The sequence below is a fragment of the Fundulus heteroclitus genome, chromosome 6 (genome assembly GCF_011125445.2).
Source record: "Fundulus heteroclitus isolate FHET01 chromosome 6, MU-UCD_Fhet_4.1, whole genome shotgun sequence".
Lineage (NCBI taxonomy): Eukaryota > Metazoa > Chordata > Actinopteri > Cyprinodontiformes > Fundulidae > Fundulus > Fundulus heteroclitus.
Genome location: NC_046366.1, coordinates 15,608,085 through 15,631,876, shown reverse-complemented (window position 1 = coordinate 15,631,876; position 23,792 = coordinate 15,608,085). Strand labels below are relative to the sequence as shown.

The 23,792-nt window shown below is 38.3% G+C and overlaps 1 protein-coding gene across 6 annotated transcripts in view; it reads left to right on the top strand.

Moving 5' to 3' along the window:
- tnr (tenascin R (restrictin, janusin)) overlaps positions 1–23,792 on the top strand; it is a 267,967-nt gene that overhangs the window by 218,782 nt on the left and 25,393 nt on the right. For all 6 annotated transcript variants that reach the window (XM_036138170.1, XM_036138169.1, XM_036138171.1 and 3 more), the window contains 2 exons: positions 2,978–3,121; positions 23,432–23,562. In XM_036138170.1, the coding sequence (XP_035994063.1) occupies positions 2,978–3,121; positions 23,432–23,562 (275 nt within the window). The remainder of the gene's footprint in view (positions 1–2,977; positions 3,122–23,431; positions 23,563–23,792) is intronic.

The window sequence follows — 23,792 nt, the reverse complement described above, 5'->3', positions numbered from 1 at the left end:
TTTTTGTATTTATTTATTTATTTTTAACTAAAGCCTTGTTTCCAGCATATAAGCATCCATTTAAGAGATATTCAAATGTTTTAATTGCTCTAAGAAAACCATTTGTTTTGAGAAGTTTATTACGTATTTTTAATATTGAAATAAATTCTGTAATTAGCGATGTCCCAGGCAGATTATGTTTGTTCCTGTGACTGACCTGAGAGATTTAATATGCATTTGCTGAATCCAAGCCCCGTTCATTACTTCATGAATAAACTAGTTATATGCAGCAGAATAGCACACTATTACACATACTGTATTGTGCGGTCTATATAACAAGCTTTACTCCCCAGTAACATGGCAGGCCTATCCATTTTACTTGAAAGCAATAACTAATCTGTCCAAGTCCGAGTGTCTGTAGGACAGACCCAGCAATCTGCTAAAACAGCAAGTTAACAATGTTAAGAAAGCGGCTATAATGTTTGACAATAAATCAGTTAAAAACTCTTGACTTTACCACATTTTTCTAACTCGACACAACTCATGTATTGCCCCTGCTGAGGATGTTTTCATGCTGAGCAGTTTGCTAGGGTTCTAGATAAACTTTAACATGTTTACTCTCTGTTTTAATATGACTTGTTAATAATTCAGCTCGTAGCATATTTCAATGTTGTTTCAGTTAAGGTTTGTACTGAAAAACCGGACAGAAAACACGTCCTTCATGAATTTGTTTTAATATTATTATTATTTGCTTTGAACATCAAAACACTTGTGACCAGTATTTCAGCTTCACATCTGAACACATATGCTGCTACAGTTGCAGACATCTCTAGCTACAGAGTAAGTCAGGCACATGTGAATACACACAGACCCGGGGCTGGAGCAGCCTATCTTCACCTGCCAGTGTAAAGAAGAAAAAAGCTTATTTTTTTTGGTAAAATCCAAATTAATTCAATCAAGAAAATAATGATTGAAAATTATAAAAAAAAAAAAAAAAAAACAGGCAACAATTTTTAAAACTTGGCCATGCAAAATAAGGATGCATAAAATGATGGGAGTGTAGCTGACAAAAACAGTATATACAGTGTATATCTATAAGGCCCGCTTTCACTTTATGTGGATGTTAAATTTATCCTCAGCAAAACAATGCTGTTATTAAAGACTTTGAACTTTGGATGCAGCTCTTGTCTTCAGTGCCTGTCATCTTGATCTAGATATATAATGATGCAGGTTATTTTTGAACAAAGGCTGCAATGGGAAGGCACACAAAAGCCAATGTTATTTTTCAGCAAAGATAAGACAGAGGGAGTAGTTACTTAACACATATTATAAGATTTGCAGGAAAAGTGATAAATGTGTGTGTCTCTCGACTGATTAGATATAGAAATTACACTTAGTTTAGTGGAATGCAACCACATAATATGAGAAACAGTGATAGTACGTTTCTGCTGGTCAGAGCTGTAAACAAGGATTTGAAAAAGTGCAATGTAAGCTTTTGACATATTCCCTTGAAGGTTATTATAGCCAGCCCAGGTCAATAAATAAATACTCCACTGCATTACAAAACAGATTAGTATTGGCAGGAACACCCACATGAAATCCACAATGGCATTGCTTCATGTAGAAGCAGGAAATTGGTCTGTGCTTCACCACTTTCAGTCACGTTTAAACACTTGTATGCCATTATATTAAAGAATGTACTCTATTTTAAGAAAAGGCTGCAACATGTAAGATTTTCAGCAGCACCGGTACAATCTCAAACCCTGCACTGTAACATTTGGCACATTACATTGGTATGACAACGCTGTAGTCCATCAAATGCCTTATAATCATGTTCCACAATTGCTTTTTTCCCCCAGTTTTTAACAGACTTTCTTAAGCAAAACACTGGCTTTTAAATTGTCAATTATCTCAGTTCACTCAAGACATTTATAGTTGTGATGGTATGAAACTAAAGTACTCCTGGGGAGCAGCCGTTAGATTAGGCTAGTGATGACAAATGCTTTTCCAATTCTGTGTATCAGGTAATTACAGAGCACACAGTTATGATTTAGATCAAAACAGGCTCATAATTTACCTCATTTTGCAGAGTTGTTCCCAAAAGCATTTTTCAACCATTAGCATAAATGGAATGTAAATCCAGTAAATTGAAAGGGTACCCACATGTTGGTCAAGCAGTGCAGACACTGAGAATCTGATATGTATTTTTCCCACAATTCTGCCACTGTTGCATTGCCTTGCAAAAGTATTCGCATCAAACCCTTTTAACCAAAAACTTTAATTAAATTTATTGATATTATCTGTAAGAGATCAACACAAAGTAGTGCATATTTTCAAAGTGGAAGAAAATTATGCACTGGGGGCAGCATCATGGTCTGGGAATGTTTTTGTTCTTCAGCAGGGAAGGGAAGACTTGTCAAAGTGGATGAGAAGATGGATAGAGCTAAATGGTGGGCAATGCTGAAAGAGAAAATGTTAGAGCTGACTTCGAACCATGGTGGAGTTTAACCCTTCTGCAGAAATATAAAGACAGAGCTAAAACAGAATAAGCTATTCTGATGCACAAATATTCTTGGAAACAAACTGCACAACTGTTGCTAACAAAAAAAAAAGAAAGAAAAGAAAACAAACGGAACAGCTGTTGCCAACTGCAAGCTAACTAAAAATATTTACCCTCATTAGAATTTACCCTCATTAGAAAGGCACGGTCAGAGTCCAAACAGGATCCATTTGATAACCTAAGGCAATAATTGATTACTGACTTTCACAAAGGCTCTCCATTCTGTGTGACTGAATTTGAGCTATTAGGCAAAGGGTCAAACATTTTAGTCTTTAGATATGCTCTACCTTGGAAGAGTAGCTGTAACTGCAGCTAATGGTGGTTCTAAAAAAAATTTCAATTGTGTATTCTTTTCTGTGCAATTCACAATTATTAGTAGATTGTTGGTGTTTATGTCATAAACCGGTTTGTGTTGGGTGTGTTTTATCTTCTTTTTAGTGACGGCGGATACCTTCCTGGTTGAAGGAAACAAGCATGAAAAACAGCTGTCCAACCTCAAGCCAAGCACCACCTACTCTGTGGCCCTGTATGCCACTAAAGGACCCCTCACAAGTGGCACTGTCATCACCAACCTTCAAACACGTATGTGTTCATTTTATTTAACTGGTCTCAGCACAATGAGCGGCACGCCGCCTCTGTGGTTAGCAGCAGCCCCACAGTAGGACTCCCTCTGTCAGATTCAGTCCACTCCGTGTCGAATTAAGATGTTTCACTGTGCTTGCTCTGGCTCTCACTGAGTGCATAATTTATTTTAGAGAAAAACCTTTTACGAGGATGATGAGTGTTTTTGGACATTAATGGAAATATTTTTCTTTTCTTTTAGGTCAGCTAGTCTTTGTCTTAGAAGACATACAACAAATGATTTATACCATATTTACGGTTCAGATTTAGCCTCATGCTATCCTCTCCGTGAGGATAGCATGTGGATGGCTTTTCAACTTTTAACCACATTTGCAGACTGTTAAAATGAATTGGAACATATCTTTTATCTATCTTTTGGGGGGTTGTGGTATCTATTGACATGGTATTTTGGTTGCAATTGTTGATAGCAACCTTTAAGTAATTGGAGCAACAGGAAACCCCCCCCCCCAATCATGCCCCCGTCTGAGCCCAGCATTGTTGATGATTATAGATTCCTTTATCATGCAGTTTGGTTGGTTTGATTGCAAAACACGCATTAGTCTGGCCAGGCACTAACTTCAAGCCACTGGGAAGAGTGAACAAAATGGATTGCTTTATTGTACCTACTCGCTCCACCATAACCTAACAATGGGTCAAAAGAAAAACAAGGCTGAAAAAAAGGTTATTTGCCCACACGTTCACCACAACTATGCAACTACGCACACGGGCAGGGATGGATTGGCAGTCCAGGGCTGTCAGCCTGCCTCGTTCATTACTCGAACAAGGTTACAATAAAGGGACACAGCTCCTTTCAGACCAGCTGCATAGCCAAGAGTGGTGCGTATGTGCATACAGGAAGAGGTGGCATAATTCAGCCTGAAGTTAGGAGTAAAACCTTAATGCAGACCCAGAATGGGCTGATTGTAAGTTCCTGCTAATCAAAAAAAATATTTCAAATTTCATTATAGTTACAGTACATAATGTCAATAAAACCTCTTCATTCTTATATTCACCCAGCAAGAAATAATGTGAAGGTTTACTCCTAATAAGCATCACCAGGGTCCTCTGAGGAACAGAGAGGAGAGGGACTTTCACCTGATACACAGGTGACCTTAAAAGCTCTGGGTATGGTAGAAAACAATAGGACCCTCTCTGGGAGCTTCTAGCTGGATTTCCATCAAGATGTGAAAATTATAAGGTGGTTAGTTTGGTGAAAATCAAAGCATTTATTCCTGAAGGAGTTAAAAACATTAAAAGGCAATTTAGATCACCACTTTGCTTTTCATTCCTGCAGCCGGTCCAATTCTCTGCTGACAGGAAACGGTTTTGCACAATAAACTGAGAGAATATAATGGATCTACACAGTAAGCTCAACAGTAAACCTTCCACTTCTCTACTGCATTTTCTGCTCTGATTCAAAGCATACAGCTCTGGGTAGTTTAAAGGTGTAGTGATAAAAATAAATGAACCATAGCAATTGATCAAAAATGTACCATTAATTAATTATTTTATTATTAATATGTAATATTATATTAACTAATTAAAGATACAGTTTTATTCAAAATTAAACACATATACCATTTTATTTATGCAGTATTAGTAACTGAACCATTAATACTGATATCAACACAAAAGATGAGGTTCCAAGGAAGATTTATGATGATGTTCTATGTTATATTTTCCACTCTGGTTTCTGTGGTTTGTTTGAGCTTAGATTGAACTTCTTATTTCTTATTTGTTGTATCACTGAAAGCATTTAGTTAGCAGACAGTAGCATGCAGTTCTCAAGTTTTTTAGCCATTATAGCTTGGGATCAGTAAATCCTTCATATCTATATTACAATTTTTTTCTGCGTCAAAGTTCATTGGACAACCTATACTGAGGGTATTCTGGATAATTGTATTTACTCACTGATATTTAGCAGGTTTTATGTTTTTTTTTATTTTGTTGTCGTTTGTTGTTGTCATGAGCACAGAGCAACCCCTAACCACCTAAATGGAGTTTATCTACAATAACAGTTTGCCACTGTTTCTTCCACCTATCAGATTTTGAAATATGTGCAACTAGGGGTGCAACGGTATGTGTATTTGTACTGAAAATATCCAGTACAGCCCTGTCTGTCCGGTACACACAAGTGTACAGAACGAATACAGTGTTACTGTATTTTACACATGAAAACACACATAATGTGTATGTGTTTGACTAAGTGCGCAATCCAATGTTATGTAGCTCATCTTGAAAAAGTGACACCAGTACTCAACACAGGACTTACTGCTATCACTAAAATCTGCTATTTGGAAACGTTAAGGTTTCTCATGCTGCTAGAGTGGAGGAAAAAAAAGCTCGATCAGACCAAAACTTTATGTCAGGAGACACATCTCTCATCAGAAATTAAGTATGGACCTTTTTCTGCATTTTACTGAATTACTCACTTAAAAAAAATCAAGCTGAATGTAAACATCACAGATACTGGAGAAAAATTAGCTGAGGCTCAAATGGTTACAGGTAGAATCCAATCAGCCCAAACTCGCATGGTATGAGATAGAACTATGTAGGGGGGGGGGATTTACCATGGTGCGTTCAGGTACAGCTGGTATTGTCAAAATATCAAAATAATTCCAAAGTGATTTAAGCATATTTTACTCTCAAACATTGACATAGTCTTATTTAAGATGTTCTAAACATCAATGTTGTCTGTTTTAAAGTTATATCGCTGCATTTATCCTGACATTGTATATACCTGCTTATACTACATTATTGCTAAAAAGAAATCCAACCAAATCTCCAGTCAGCTTAATATGTTCCAAATTTTTTTAAGTTTTAGAACATAATTCAAATCAATTTCAGAAAGTGATTCTTTGTTTACTGCTAACCGAAGAAAAGGGGAAGAAACAAGTCTTTTTATTTATTTTTCTTGATTGAAGTGCACTGAACAAACGTACCCAACTGTGACTTTGTAACCCCAATACATACTGAATCCTTGGGTTCAGCACATATTAGGCATACAGCACAGTAAGTTAAGGTAGCTAACTTATGGTACTGTATTATTAAATCTACCTCATAGCCTATATCTCTCACCCAATTGAGTAATCTTTTCAGCTGACATGAATCTTTCCCCATGAAATAAAAAATTTATTTATTATACTTTAAAAAAAAAACAGCGGTACAATTCATTCCTTAGTCCTGATTTATTTTCATTCAGAGATTAATAACATGCCATCCAAAAACTTTGGGAATATCAGCATGAAATACTAATTTAATGAAGTGTAAATATATTGTCACCGAGCAGGAGAAACAAAGTCTCCATCCAGTCATTGTCTGGTGTGTGGTGACTATCTGCAGTGAACATCGTGCTAGAGGTGGATTACAACCATTGACAGGTCACCGGTCCATCTGAGGGAATTAAATGGAGTCTGAATGACAATAGATAAAATAAAAAAATAAAACAATATTCATTAAAAAACAAATTGTTATCCATACCTCATTAGTCATTCATGAAACCTTGCATGAAGAGATCTCCCCTTTTTATCTGCTTTCTATCCTCTTTATGAGGAAGGGGAAATGAGAGGGTTTGATGTTCACTCTTCCACATCCTCTAGATCCAGTCAGCAGCGACAAAATTCTCCCGACTGATGTCCGTGGGGACGCCACTTGTCATCTGGATCTCAGGCTCTCAGCCAACAGGCGGGATGAACATCCAGCTCTTTTCTCAATGCCGAGAGAGTCTCTTGTCACTGGCTTTGATTGCTCAGAGGAATCATAGGAGGACAAAGGTGTCTGTCCAACAGACTTGGATGTTTGTTTTCCGGTCCACCCCCTTCAATATAACAACAAAATAAAATGCTACGTGCCTGGTGAAATCATGAGAGGTTCCCATGTGGATGATAAGAAAGCACAGTCAAAAAAAAAGCTCTTCTCAGAGGATGTTTGTAGATAAAAGCAATTCAGGAATGCAGCAGAGAAGAAGACTCTGGACTGTAGAAGGTTAACACACAGGTGATGGTAAAAATATAAAATCAAGGAATTTAACAGTAACGTAAGACACAAGTCAAATAAGAAATGAACACAAACAGAAGGTGATTTGTGGCTGCACAGTAATTTAGAATTTAGCACAGTGGGACCAAGTTTGACTCTTTCCTCATAAAGTTTACGCATGCTCCGTGTGCATGGGTGGGTTCCCTCCTGTTACTGTGGCTTCCTTCACAGGCTTTTGGGTTCTCTTAATTGGACTTAGCTGTATGTGTGTGTGTGTGTGTGTGTGTGTGTGTGTGTGTGTGTGTGTGTGTGTGTGTGTGTGTGTGTGTGTGTGTGTGTGTGTGTGCATGGTTGTTAATGCTGTGTGTCTCTTTGTTGCATTATGATGGGACTGGCAACCTTTCCAGGTTGCACCTTACCTCTCACCTAACATAAGCACCCCATCCAACAACTCTGCATAGGCAAGCTGATATACACAATGGATTGGTGGATGGATGGCTGGATAGATGGATGAAAAGCGATGAGATTAAAGTTGATGCCGGCTAAAGTATGCTTGACCCAGAATTAGTAAGCTTTCTCAAGCCTAGTCAAACTCAGGTGCCACTTATACTTAAATCCCAGTTTCTTATATTTTTCAGTTCAACTTTTTCCAATCATTTTCCCATTCTCAACACTAGGCAACATATGGCAAAGTGTTGCATCATGACTCCAATAGACTTGAAAGCAAACAAGTTGACATAGTGAGAAACATTCTGAAAGCTGGCTTCAAACTTTTCTACCTTTACTTGCTAGCACAACTTTATTTACTAATTTATAAAAGCTTTTTTTTAAATCCTTTTTACCGTTTAGATTATTTTCTAGCTTTTTTCTTCAGTAATGTTGAGGAAAATATAAATTTCAGCCAGTACAACAGCTAATATTCCCATGGAGCAGAATAACATCCTCTTCTGCAGATCAGTGAAGATGCACTACTTGAAAAAGAAACACACACAGGGCTGCAAATACATTCAGTTAGAATTCTAAACAATTAAGAATTTCTAAAAACGGTTGAAAGAAGCCAAATGCTTCTTGTTCAAATATTATGTTAGACATTGTTAAGGCTTTTCTCACACTAACTCAAAATGATCCCCTATGGTGGGATAATAGTCTGCGCTGTCCTCAATGAATGTGGCTGATTCTTATAGAAACCTTGCAGTGTGATGCCAAGAGCACACACCCTACCCATTAGTCTCCCTTTGATTGTCAAAAATGCTATAATGTAACAGAGAGTATAACTAAGAACTGAATATAAAAAGTTAAAATGCTAAAAAGCTGTGCTCATAAATGCACATCATGGGCTTATTAAGCTATCATTAAGGTTATTTTTTCTCAAAAATGAAAAAATAAAGGTTATAAAAAGCTGTTCAGTACAGAGACTGCAGAGAGTAGCAAAATTGGGAGGCTTCATATTACAATATATGTGTCATCAGTTTTTTACTAAAAGCATTTGTTTTGTATTTTTTTCTTAAGTTAACTGTATTAATAACATCATGTGTATGTGACCTGCACCATACCAGCTGGCACCATTGTGTATCTTCCATAAGAGCTGATTTGCAGCTTGTAGCCGCCTTCTTCTTACCCACCTCAGCTTCTCAGTGAAGCGGCGACATTATCAGAGGGGGCAATAAGTTTGTATTGTTAACTATAGATAAGCAGGATATAACACACTTGCTCGGCAAACCTTGCAACTGTCCAGTTTGAAAATTACCCCTGTGTCCCAAGCAGGAATTGTTACTACAGGTAGCTATAGTTATTTATTGGATACATGTGTTGGATGCTTTAATTAGGTGAAGCTATACTTATGCAAAATACTGGATTGTGGCAATACTTGGAACTCAGTTTGTCATCAACTCCATCAACAATGCATAAATAACTTTCAAGTTCAACTTACCTCACCTTTCCAGCTGTGACAGACACTGATGACAAATATACTCCTGCTTGCAAGGCACATGCCCAGTTCATGAGGGTGATTAGATGCTTGAGATCATTTTAAGAAATAGCTAAGGTTCTCTGATGTTCTCAAACTAGCTCATACACATGTATAAAGTTTCATGTAAGTGATAAAATAATATAGGAACAAAATATTGTTTTTTTCTCCCCATTTGCTACAGTATGGTGACAAGTACGCTTTGTGACTGAGTGTGTATTGGTAACATAGAAAGGTTATTTTTTATCTCAATAATACTTCCTAGATCTGATATAACTTTCTTCTTAGTTCTGATGATAGTGTGTTTTACTCTGGTCTTTACCAACCAGAGAAATTTGGAAAGGATAAAATACAACAGGTCTATGTGGCCCCTTTGTTCCCCCAGCTGTCTTAATGTTTTACTTTGATTCGGATATATTATACTAAGATAATACCAGTCCATGCAATCACTGGATTTGTGATTTCAGTCAACTCTTAGTCAGTTAATAATACATTTGAAGGAAAAGATCTTGCATCAAAGGTATTTTCCTATAGTCCCTGTGATGTATTTAAAACATCTGTGCAAATGCCAGTGACAGCTGCCTAAGCTTAAAGGTCAACTAAAGGTTCCAGCTGTAAAGTTTTAGATTTTCTCCTTGGAATAGGTGGCATTTCAGCAAAACAGCAGAGGAAGAGACGGGGAGAAAAAAGGGTGAGTCCCACCCTTTCGGTTTTATTTATTTATTTTCTGTATTAGTGTTGGAGTTCTTTGTAGATCACCCAAACCTCTTAGCCACAGTCAAGAGTGGTTTTGTTGTCTGGCCCGTATGCCTCAAGAGCTCAGCATAGAGTAAGACAGCATGTCTCCCCAAAGGCTGATATTTAAGCTCTATGGGTGGAAAATAACGGATTTTGCTTCAGGTGTTTCTATAAGTCTTTTTACTGGAGTACCAGGACTTTTTCTCTCTGATAATCCTCAGTTCCCTCGTTGAGAAGTTATTGGTACGGCACTGAGGCGGCTAAAATCCTTGTTTGAGGCAACTTCACACAGGTCTCCTTGATAGTCATTTACTAAGAATTAAGAGATGCTGGTAGAGAACCACAATCTCACATTTCCAGGCAAATGTATTTCTGACTAGTTGCATGCTTTTAAGCTCGAAGCTCCATACAAGTTTTGCAAGAAATGTTTTGAAACTACCCAGAGAGCTTTCTGATAATGTCAAGCTGTGTAGATTTAGTATTTAGCTTACTATCGGTTAGCTTTATTTTGGCTCATCTATTTTTATGTCAATATTGGACTTATAGGTATTGTTTGCACACCTCTACAGATTTACATATTTATAGCTGGTGATAAAAAAAATGTTTGCTCGAGAAACTGCATAGCCTCCATCATTCTAAATCCTGCAAATGTTGGAGAGACTATCAGAGATTGTGGTTTCAAAGTGAGTGGCAAAAATGCACACTGAGAAACATTAAAGGAATATAGCCACATTATATGCTTATAAAAAAGCATTTGATCATGATAAAATAAGGTTATATACACCGAGCGTCCATCTTGATAGTGTTTTGATTGTCCTTTTTGAGGCTAAATAGAATAAGGTGACCAGATTTCTGAAATCAAATCTGGGGACATTTCTTGCTCTTACATAAAAAAACAATACATCTCATCAAGACGAAATTAGGAAACGGGGACAGTAATGGTTTCATTTATTTTTACATATTTATTAATATTTAAACAACAAAAATCAAGTGTAAAAGCCAGGAATGTGCCTCTCCACACTTTTAGTATATCATGAGATTAATAAAATTAATAAATAGTGTTAAATAGTGTTAATAGAAAACTAGAACTGTGTCTTTGGGTTGAGGCAAAGTGATGGGGGTGGGAGTGGAGGGGTCTAAGGTGGTTAGCAGGGTTTTTCAATTTTGTGTAGCCCAAAGAGCTCTGCTGCCTCCTAAGGGGAGAGTGATATGAGGAAAAGAAAAACCAGTAAATACAAACATTTAGACTGTGGCTCTCTGTGAAGACGGAGTTCCTCAACCTTTTAAAAAAGTGCAACAAATACTTATTCTGCTCATGTCTACATACCTATGAGCAATAGGTTTTCTGCATTAACATAAAGAAGAAGTAGAGGTCAAGCCCGCAGGTAAAGGGTGATACATGTTTCTTACTGTCACCTGGCCACAGCAGGGGCCTGTGCATCTCAAATAAGCAGATTAATTTCTTTCCATAATGGGCTATAAGCACAGCTCCACTACTTCCTGAACCTCAGCAGCTCTTTTGTTTCCTTTCTTTCTTTACTGGACAAGCTGATTAATCCAGGTGTGTCTGGCTGGTTGAAGTCAGACACACCTGGATTAATCAGGAGCTGCTGAGCTTCAGGAAGAAGTGGAGCTGTGCATGGAGCCTGTTTGGGACAAGAAAATGGGTTTTGGTGTTGTGAGGTGAAACAAAGGCACAGACTTGGAGACCCCTTGGATCAGTGTGCAGCATGAGCATGTATAAACTTACACAAAGTGTGTATAACTACATTATGTGTATGGTAGTAGTTGATGTGCCAGTATATTGTTTGCTCCTATAAGGTGAGTTAACTCCGGTCAGTGAGTCGCTAACATGAGATCATCTCTGGTTTCTTCAAGGCCTTCTGTGTCTGAAGAGCCATCAGCCCCGGTATCCAGAGGTCTGGATAAAATAAGAGGAGAAGAGAATGTATTATGTGCAGAACAGAAATTTTTAAGACACAAGAAAAATATACAACTAATCTGCCTCTTAGTTCTGCCACAGCTAGGGAAGTGCAGTGAAACTCATGTTCAGTGCAGAGACTCAGAAAGAGGTTATATCCTCAGACAATTAGGCTTCTCAACTCAAACCTGAGTCACTCTGTTTTACATAGTATACTTCACACACTACATTACTCAATACGTTACTTTATCACTTAAATCATGTCAACGCTTTATCACTTGAACTTTAATAATACTCTAAGTAAAAGTTTATCTCTTCTCATCAAGTGTTCTTTCCATCAGTGTTCCTATTTTCCTCCACCCATTTAATCTCCTTTCTGACTTCCTACCCTTTTCCTCTCGTATCAATCTTACATTATTCTAAAACAGACATTATATAATTAAAATCAGTTCCAAAAACATTAGAATGTACAACATGAAAACTTCCAATTATTGTTATTTTTATTATTATATCATCCAATTAAATACTACAAATCTAATTACCACAATATTAGGAGCTACAAGCAAAAACAACATAATAAATGGACATTAAACAGGTGGTTATCTCTTCCTCCATCGTTCTCAGATCATGTAGATCTTTTCTCATTCAGTTCTCCTGTTACTGACTCCTATTTTTTCATGAGGAGCTTTCATATATCCAAAGTGAGCAGTAGAAAAGCTAAACCTAAGCCTGGAAGTCTATGCTCATAAATCAGCAAAACATCTAGTAATAACTCTACTTCCAACTATCTGAAATATAAACTAAAGGTCACCAATCAGTTCTAAAACATCTTTAGAAGAACCCTTGTTGATCCCTGGAGAACCAGCGTACCAGTTTAGCGCCTTACAAGGAGTTTTCAATTATTCTGTTACATTTTATCTAAGTGTCTTTTACTGATGTGAGCAGCAACTCGTGGTCTTGTCTTACTTTTTATTGATAATTTTTAACCTGGACAAAAACTAAACATTTATCACAGGATCAGCCCGATCCAAATACTTACCATGACACAGGGCAGCTCCCCCTGTGACAACGAATTTCCACTTGTTCTTCTTCTGTTTTAAAAGTGGTGCGCTCTTCTTCTTCTTCTTCTTCTTCTTTTTCTTCTTCTTCTTCTTCCTCTTCGTGTTTTAATGGCATCTGACATCCAAAAGGATCATTACCGCCATCTAGTGGTGCGCGCAGCGCACCCAGTTACCGCAACACTTATTCCCCCTCGGTAAAATCGGGGACATTTCCGGGGACAGCTTTAGCCGGGGACAGGTGGTCCAAAACGGGGACAGTCCCCGGAAATCGGGGACGTCTGGTCACCCTAAAATAGAACCCAGCACCGGCGCGGTGAGCAGCAGATGCCATCTACCGGCAGTACTGCAGAAAGCCAGATGGTGACTAATAAATCACTATTAAATTATGCTAGACTGAGTCTTACCCCTCTGCAATGCTTCACAGTAAAACGGCAGCTGGGCGTGATTGAAGAACAACTGTTATTAATTAAATAAAACAATCTACAACAACTCTAAGAGCCTCATATCCGAACATCACAGAGAAAGAAAATTCATCAACGTAAGAACCAATCAATTAATAAATCTATTTATAATGTTTATACTTAAGACTGTAGAAGCTAAGAAGAGCATTGCTATTACTATTATCACAGTATTAATAAGGACGTTTACTCACATGAGCTCCGGGCAGCTTTAGCTTCCGCTTCAGTGAACACCAACGTTCATACTGTATTCCCAGCACTATTCCAGTCTTTTTTAGCTTAGAATCATATATTTTTTGCCTTTTTTACACTGAATCTTGGACCATTCTTCATTGTTTTCATTACTTTGCTGGGAGATGCTAATAGTCAATAGCCGCTTCCTTGTTTATCCCCTGCTGCACATGCGCAGTGTTCTGAACAATGATGTTGCTAAGTTTTCCTCCCGTACCAGACAGAATATGATTTTGATTGTATGTCATCTACATATCAAGGAATCCTTAGTCTTTTTAAGAACTTTTTTTTCTTAATACTTCACCCAGTCTAAACCCTGCATCAATAACCAGAAGGAAGGAATAAAGTAAGACTTTCTCAATTGACATTATGCTGGCATGGCAACATAGACAAGCTGTGATCCGATGTTCAGCTGTTAATCCTCTGACTTTGTCGCACGCCTCATGTCACCACAAATATTCTCTGGCTATAGGGTTTAAATGTTAGCGCTGTGTGGTACTAATTAGCTTTAAGGTTTTTCTGTCAGTAATGCTGTTCCACTTTCCCTTATACTCACGTTACTTGTTTTATTCAAATAACACCATTATTAATGGTCTAATCACTTCATGTTGCTGTTTGATGCACACCACCAGCAATCAATCACACAAAGGAAAGGGTTTAACTCACATATCGTTCAGCATTACATCCACTTGCTCTCAGACCACTGAAATTCACTCATTTATTTCCACTTTAGCCAGCATATGCATTTACATTTGACTATCCAAAACTGGGGTGGCAAGTATTGAGCTGCACCCCTGCTCCCCTGCCTTCCCATCCCATAAACCACCCCCACCCCCCAGACCACCACACTACCCCCATTGTTTTGGCAATTGAATGCATTACTTTATTTTACCCATTATTTTTTTCTCCAAATAATGATTTCAACTAAGACATTAAAGTCCTAGCCTTACGTTTTGGTAAAACTCTATACACAAGATTGCAACACACTTGCAGAAATTGTAGTACATTCAGAATTGCGTTGCCAGGATCCCGACAAGAGTGCAAAAACATGAACACATGACCCCCATTACCTGTTTTCTCCACTGGCTTCCTGTCTGTGCCAGGATCATCTACAAAATCTCCCTGCTTACCTTCCAATGCCTGCATGGTAATGCACCATCTTATTTAAAATACCTCCTCACCCTTCACTGTCCCTCACGCACTTTCCATTCTTCCAGCACTGACCTTTTACACATTCCCAGGACTCGATCCAACACCATGGGAGATCGGGCCTTTTCCTGTATGTCTGTGGAACAATCTGCCTCCACATCCGAAGGCTCTGCAGACCCTGACATGTTTTTACAACAGGCCTTAAAACCTTCCTTTTCACTCAATGTTTTAATGGCCTCCTTTAAATGCTTTTATTTCTCTTGGATTTAATTGCCTCACAACTTTTACTTGTGTATTGTAATTGCATTTTATTGTCTTTGTTCTTTGAATTTGTATCGACTATAGCACTTTTAGATTGATTGGAACTGTAAAGTGCATTACAAATCAAATCAGTTATTATTATTATTATTATTATTATTATTATTATTATTATTATTATTGTTATTATCCTATATCCATCTATCCATTTTCTGACCCGCTTAATCCCTCATGGAGTCGTGGGGTTACCGGTGCCTATCTTCAGCGTTCACTGGGCGAGAGGCGGGGTACACTCTGGACAGGTCCCCAGTCTGTCGCAGTACTATTATTATTATTATTATTATTATTATTATTAGATGCATTTAAACACATTTGTCTTTCACCAATTTCTTCTAATAGGTGGACTCTGATATCGGTTTGCCTTCCTTCAGTTGAAGACATATACAGAAAGAAAATTTAAGATTTTATGTCTGCTTGTCTTCCCCTGGATATAAAAACTCTCTATACGGAATAAAGTGTTTCTTGATATAATCAGCAAGATTCGAGGTGATAATTTAATTAGTTCAACACTTCTTCTCAGGCTCCAATCACATGCACATGCGAGTTCTGTAAAATTACTTACTTGGCTCAGTCCATGTAATCATAGTAGCTAAATTATGCCATACTGCTGATATAGTCGGTTAGTTTTTTATTTGCTTTTTAAAATAGCTACTGATTGTAAGGGTATGTCATCCATAGCAGGAAGTAGGACCCAAAAGGAACTTTTTTAATAGCTGTAATTTGTATTTTCTTTAATTAGATGCAAAAAGCACATTTATTGTACATATAATGTACAATAAATGTAATTTTTTTACCATCCCCTTAAAAAAGGCACTGAGATGAAGAACGAATGCTTTCGTCCATCTTATACTGATACAGCTTTATGCTGCACATGGAGGCACTTTCCCATCTGCTGCTTTATATTTCTATTTATTTTCTTCCACTGGAATTGTTTGCATGTGTTAATGGATCATCAGATATAGCCAAACTCATTCATCTCTGTTTCATTGTTTAAATCTGAAGCTTCAATAAGAGGGTGTCAGAGCAGCGAGAAGCAGAGCTGACACCTGCTCAGCTGCGCTCTGCGCAAAGGTTTGATCGGAGGCAAATGAAATAGAGGTGGCAAACTTAATTGTAGAATGAAGAGGAGGGAAGAAGGAAGACTGTTGTCCACATAATCCACACCATCTGTGTTCATCAACACAAGTGATTGATTAGAATAACATATGTGATCTTTTCACTCTTTATCACATTAGACTAGAACCATTGTTCTCACACTGAGGTGAAAGCATCGCTAGTGAAACTTGGGCTTTTTTAGCGATACTTAGAAGATGTGTCAGTAACAGCTATTTATAAAGCAACTAAATTACTAACATAAGTTCTGAGGTGAGGTAGAGCTCATAAGCACAAAAAAGCTTAAAGGAAACACTGTATAGAAGTGCAGCGCAGAATATTTTGAAAAATCACAGAAGAAATCAAAAGTGGATGAAATAAATGAATACAGTAGAATTGCAATACCTTTTATTGACCCACAGTGGGGAAATTCAGGTGTGCTAAGAGTAATAGGAAAGTAAAGGGTAAATGGAAGCATGCAGATATATACAAAGGTAAAAAATACAATGAGAATAGGTGATTGTACAATAAAGGCAAATTTACAACTTTAAAAAAAAGTAACACCCTAGTTATTTAAAATACTATATTAGGATTTAAGAATATGCGCTGGGTGAGTTAAAAAGTACTGTACAACAAATGTATGTGTATTTGTGCATAAAAACAATAAAAGACTATTTACAAAAAAATAAAAATAAAAATAGCAAAAAAACAGCAGGGGTGTAAGTACATTATGATTCTGTTGGGAGCAGTGATTGTTATAAAGTCTAACAGCTGCTGGGAGGAAGAATATAACACTCCTTCGCATTCCTAGGGAGCAGCAAAGGAGTGATACTGCCATAGATTCATGCATGAGATGGAAGACATTGTCCAAGAGTGATGTATTTTTTGCTAGAGTCCATCTGTGTTCCACCACCTGCACTGGGTCAAGGAAGTATCTTAGGACAGAGCTGGCCTTCCTGATGAGCTCATCTAACTGCTTCCTCTCAGCTATAGATACGTTGCTGCTTCAATAAACTAAACCACAGAGCATGGCTGATGACATCATAGAGTCAAAAAAGGTCTTCAGAAGCATCACATGCACTCCAAAAGATCTCAGTCTCCTTAGTAGATAGAGCCAATTCTGACCCTTCCTGTAAAGAGGAACAGTGTTATGATTCCAGTCCAGTTTAATGTTCAAGTGAACCTACAAGACTACTATTTCAATGTCAGTCCCCTGGATGCTCACTGGTGTTGGTGTGGTGGGTCTGTGCCTGCAGAAATCCACTAACAGCTGCTTAGTTTTATTTGCATTGATCAGGAGAGGGTCCTGCTGGCACAAGTCCACAGAGTGCTGTGTTCTCAGCCTGTACTCTGAGATGTCCTCACCTGTGATGAGGCCGAATATGGAATAGTCATGAGAGAACCTTTGTAGATGTCAGCCTGTGGAGTTAATGGAGAAACCTGCAGTATAGAGGTTTAACAGGAATAGTGCCAGCACAGTGCCCTGTGTGGGCCCTGTACTGAAGACTAGCCCGGTCAGAGAGATATTCCTGTGCCCTTGCATACTATGGGCAACCAAGGATGGTAGGCAAACTGCAGCGGATCATATGAAACCTCTCCAGTAGGTGTAAATGCCTGAGGACCAACCTCTTGAGGGTCTTCATCAGACGTGACGTCAGTGCTACCAGTCTGTATCTACTGAGGTCCTTCGGATGTGTTGTCTTTGGCACTGGTACCACACAGGAGGTTTTCCATGGCTTTCCCCAGCATCATGCTCATGTGGAACATGTATCCCATGATGCCAAAGCAGTTGAAGAACTGGTTGTGATCATTCATTCACCCAAAAACTCCCACAGCATTTAGGAGTTTGGTTTGGGTCCTGAAATTGTTTTGTGGGTCTTCCAAACCCCACTAATCTTGTTCTGCTGTCGTTGTTCCTCCAATTTCTTCCTGTAGATAAGGTATCTTCAAACCTGGCCCTGCATGTTTTAGGTGTTTCCCTGCCTTTACACACCTGACCTAAGCAATGGGGGGATTAACAGACCCCTGCATGCCATTGCTGGATGCTGAGGGAGGTCTTGCAATCATTTGGTTCAGGAGACACCAGGGTTGAAGACCCCTTCTGTTGATGCTCGTTCCATCCATGATCTTCCTTCTGAGTTCCTTCTGCAGTGCTCTCAGCTCCTCTATGTTTCCTCATCTAAATACTATGTTCTTCTGCTTGGGGAGACCCTTTATCCAAGGGTTAACCCGTGGCTTTTCATTAGAGAAACACCAAAGATTCATATCCATACAGAGGTTAATATAGCCTGTAATGTAGTCTGTGATGTTGTTAGTGTCCTCCCCATAAGGAGCAAAGAGCTCATTCCACACAATGTAGCTGAAACAGCCCCTCTGAGCTTCTTCCATCTCCCCACACCATCTCTACACTGTACGTTTTCAGAGCTGGTTCTGTGTACAGTGGGTTCATACACAGGCTTAAGATGAAGTAGTTGTGATCCAAGCCCCCCAGGAGAGGGAGAGGTGATGAGCTGTATGACTCCTTGGTGTTGGCATACCATAGTGCAGTGTTTTATTGTCTCTTGTTGTGGCAGGTAACAGGCAGGGTCAAGGTGGTAAGAATGGAATGACAGGGAACCATTAATAAAATATCAAGGGATCAGAAAAAGGGCCTGAGGGTACTATGTTTGGAGTCTGCTGGTCAGAGTAGGGATGACATCACAGGCTGTTGCAGCATTAGCAAAAGGGTAACATACACTGTGCACAATAACAAGTGTAAACTCTTGCTGAAGTTAATAAAGCCTCAAGCCAACAGCTCAATGTCCTTGCTTCAGAGTGTCTCTTTGATAGTGCAACTCTAGAGATTTACCTATCTATCATTTACAAATACAGTCAGATCCCTTTCTCTATTCCTACTGCTCTCTTTATTTCTGCCAGCTCGTTGTGAATAAAAACTGTTCATGTTTATGTATGTGAGTTAGCGTGGTTAGTCACATCTCAGTCAGCATAACCAAGCTGTTTACCCAAGTTAGTGCTGCCACCGCATCCACTTCGTTGGGAACAGATCTCACATTTCCAATGAAGATGAACAGGATGATGAGGCAGAACCTTCTCCTTCACTTGTGCCATGTCATCTGCTGGTGCTGGTCCATTGTTGGTCTAATGTCAGTGCAGCTGTCTAACAAGAGGTTTTAGAGCACTTCATGCGCCCTGCTGCTGACCAACTTTATGGAGATGCAGATTTAATTTTCCAACGAGATTTGGCACCTGCACACAGTGCCAAAGTTACCAGTACCTGGTTTAAGGATGAAAATAATATACATCAGGGGTCACCAACACAGTGCCCACGGGCACCAAGTAGTCCTCTGAGTCCACATGTGGCACTGTTATGGGAGTTTTGGGTGGAATTCTAAATGATAGTAACTGAGTTCCCATCTTTACTAAATGAGGAGACAGTGGTAATGACATTCCAGCACTTTTATTGAGAAACAGAGCAGAGATTCACATAGATGGAAAGTAATCGCACCCCACGGTTCCGCTGCGGTCTGCGTCTGCCCTGTCTCTGTCCGCCTCGCTTTTCGGGCTTCCCCTAATACTGCACCAGGGCCTTCCCATGAGACAACACAAAGACAGTCTATCGTAAACAATCAGAAACCCCCCAGCAGCTGCAGCATTTGGCCTTGCAATCAGCAAACAGTGGATCTTATACACAGACATCAGGTCTCCAGGCCTCCTCTGTCCGAGTGGTGTGAGGCCATAGTGACTTCAGAATAATAATTCTTATAACAGGCACCCACAAGCCTGTTATAAAAAAAAAAGCACAATCCACTAATGAGATGCATCTAATACTTTATTTTATTCCATTAGTCTTTCTGTTTATTCAAACTTGCATTTATATAGATTTGGACATGACCATATATGTAACAAAGCATGAAAAATATGTTTAGTTTACATAAAATTAAGGTGAACTCTGACTCTTGTTGTTCAAAGGTCAGTACTGGTAGCCCTTCGTATGGCACAACACCAATGAAATAGCTCTCAGTTTTAAAACGATTGGCGACCCCTGATATACACTATATTACAAATTATATTTCACTTTTTGAATGGAATTAGTGAAAAAAAATGTCAACCTTTTCATGATATTCTAATTATATGACCAGTACCTGTATTGTCATACATCCCAAGCGATTTAGCAGTAAACGTTTATCGTACAACGTGCACCCATCAAATTTGATGTCGTACCAAAAAATATTAAATCCACATTGCACAATGTGTCGCTGAGTAGTCTTATAAGATTGCTAAAATCATACAGTAAAAGAAGGCCATTAGCTGTGCTCCAGTTGTAAGATAGAAACCCAGTATTTGAATTGCTGACTGCTTTAAAGAAACAGACTAAAATTGAAATAAGAATAAACAACAGCACAATTACTACACTTTAAACATGCAGTTGCCAAATTGGGTTTAGAATTTGCACCAGAAATCTTTGCCATTTAGTCTTCTCATCTCATCAAGAAGGATCTTTTTATTGTTGCTGCCTTGGACTTTTACATTTCTGAGTGCAAATGGAAAGTCGAGTTAAAACTGGACACTGAAACTAAACACGCATCAAAAATATATAACAGAAGAAAATGTCTCCTTGTACTGTGTCTGAGATTTAAATCAAACATGCTTCATTGCATATTTCATGTGGCAGTAATGTTAACATTAATCAAAACAGTTTTCACAATCCTGCTAACACTGCTCGCAAAACAAATGATTTTACCCTGTTTGCCTTTTTACACTGTGTAAAAAAACATCTTGAACTTACGTTTGAAGGTTTATGGACAATATCAGGACTTACCTCAACAGATGAGGAAAACCAATGAAAAATGGCCTAAACAGTCAATGTGTTTTGTTTACTCCGGCTTTCTTTTAGGTTAGGAGTTGGGTTTAGCCGAAACGTGTGCAAAGTATGAAATCATTTTAACTAATCTACTCAGAGGGAAAACGTTTTTAAAGATCTCAAATTTTGTCATCAAAGCTCTCTGCATGGACATTTGGTGTGGCTAACACAATTTCACAAGAGTAGGTGAAGGTAAAGAAACACAAGCACAAAAGAGGGTAGATATTGGGATCAAAAAGGCTAAGTGAGGATAAAAATGTACACATGCTGGAGTTCCTTAGAGATTGGATATTGTTGGAGAAGATTAGACAGAACAAACCTTAGCACTGGGTGCTGCTGTTATCTGAACTCCATGACACCAAAACACCTTTTGTTTTCTCTTTCTCACCCAAATCTTTACACAGTTTCCACAGATGCCTTTCATTCCAGTTGAGAAAAGACACTCCGCATCCATATGGAGGTTATCAGCTCTCCGAGCTGTTAATTACAGAGCTGTCAATGATTGCAGTAGTTGTGTGTACCCACCTCAGTACCAATTTCACCAAAAGGCGCGGCGTCGATGGTGTGATTTTACTTTGTATTTATACTGTTTAATGAGGCCTACAGGTTTGATTTCAGGTCAGTTGGTACGCTAAACTTTAATTCTCCTCTTCTTCCAGAAGAGGTAAAGAGCCATAAAATCCACCTTAGCTGCAATGCAAAAGAGTGAATGGAGGGGAAGACTGCAAAGATCAAAACTCACATGGTGTTTTCTAAGAAAGAGGCAGCAATGTAATTGATATTTTAATACCATTTTCACAGCTGCATCTTTGGATATCATAGCACACAAAGTGTAGCATTTTATTTGTGTTGGTGCCCCTGCGTTCTCCCATCCAGCGTTTTTGGGTGACTTACTCATGATGTGCCCTAGAGTCATGATGAAACTCCAGGAAACAGATTTTCTACATAGAAAGGTCATTTATTTCTTTTTCCGACACTAAAATGCAGTTACAGCATGTCAATGCTTCTGCTGCTGTGCTGGTAGATCTCATTGATTTAAAAAGGGTGATGTAAGGTGGGGAAATTGATATGTGGCTGTTTTTTAATGTGGTTTGAGTACCAACAAAGGAACTGTAATCAGGTCTTGTTCCAAAGTTCACAGGGGAAAAAAAATATACATGAATAATGTGATGTAACGTGTGGTAAAACTTGGGTGGGCTTCCGGATCAAGAGCTCTGATGCTTGTGAGGCTGTGATTTGTCTCTGACTAAACAGAAAAGTGCCTCACTGTTGTTTGTACAAGTTCCTGTGGGGTTTTAGGATTACTGACGTGGACATTTTACCCATCTCTTGAAATCGCCCTGCAGTGTGGCTGTTAATTTTGTCACCTTTTTTATTTTTCTGCTCTAATTACCTGTAAAGATGACATGCTCCATTCATATGCATTATTTTATCATTACCTGTAAAGATGACATGCTCCATTCATATGCATTATTTTATCATTACTGTGATTACAAAGCATGGTTACTGTAATCACTATATTAGCAATACATATATCACCATGAAATTTATTGTCTATGTTTGTAATGCGCAATGTAAAATTTAAATCAGATATTTACATATACGCTACATGTATAAACATGCAGATAATCGGCAATTCTTTTCTCACTGTCTTTAATTACATCAGGGTAAACATTTCCTGAGAGATGTTTAGAATTAACTAAATATTTTTTATTTAAAAATAAAAGTGCTGGACTGGGTGTGTGAAAGAGAGACTCAAAAAGTATTTTAATTACTTTCTTCACATTGAGAAGTTTAAATACACCATGATTAAACACTCCAATAGACCTTTAATTTACCCAAATGATGGTTATGTGGCCTTGAAGAACCAGAATCAGCTTTATTGGACAAGATTGTGTTATTATTAGTTAATTCACAACAGATAAATTTAGTAATAAGGACACCTGTGGATGTCAAGGCAACACCTGAAAACTAACAGGGGGAGCATTTTAACCAAATAAACATTGTGACCTTGCTTAAGTGCAGACATTTAAAACTAACATAATTTGCCTCATTAGATTGGTGTGACATGAGACAGTTTTAAATGAAAAAACTATGTTTGTTTTTCAGTGGAAAATTAAATCAGCTAAATTTGAATTACCACATGATTTATTTATCTTTCAGTTTCATCAGGGGCATTCAGATGTTCAGCAACTCCCTGAACTTCTCAACGGATTCAAATGTTAACGTTTTTTTCAACACATTTATTGGTTTCTGCATTTTACCACTGGCTGTAATAGATATCCAAAGCAAACTGAAACATGGGAATAATAACTTTTGTAGAAATGTATTTTACGAAACAGCATTTCTGAACTTCACTTCCCAAGCAATTAAAAAGCTGCAAATATACTCTGTTAAAGCAGTCATTCAAGTCCTATCTTTATGACAAGTGCTAATACCACTTTTCTTTTATTAACTATTCTGACTGTAAAAGTAATGCGTTTTTTTTTTGCTTTTGGCAGCCATGGATGCACCTGTGAACCTGACGGCGAGTGAAGTGAACCACCGCGGCGCTCTCATTTCCTGGCAGCCGCCCATCGCAGAAATCGACAACTACATGCTCACTTACAAGACGCCTGATGGCAGTCGCAAAGTAATATATATTCTCTTTTTTCACTTCCCCTTTAACAAACCGCCTACAGTTCAACATATTGTATGCCAATGGTCATAAACGTCTGAGGCCAAAATTACTGTTGAATTTCAGCAGTTCTGTGTAGTCAAGAGTAAGAATGTGTCTAGAGATTGAATGCCTTTTTCAAAAAAAGAAATTAAAGGCTATGTGAAATAAAACCAAACAAATTAATTCCTGGAATTTCAACAGAT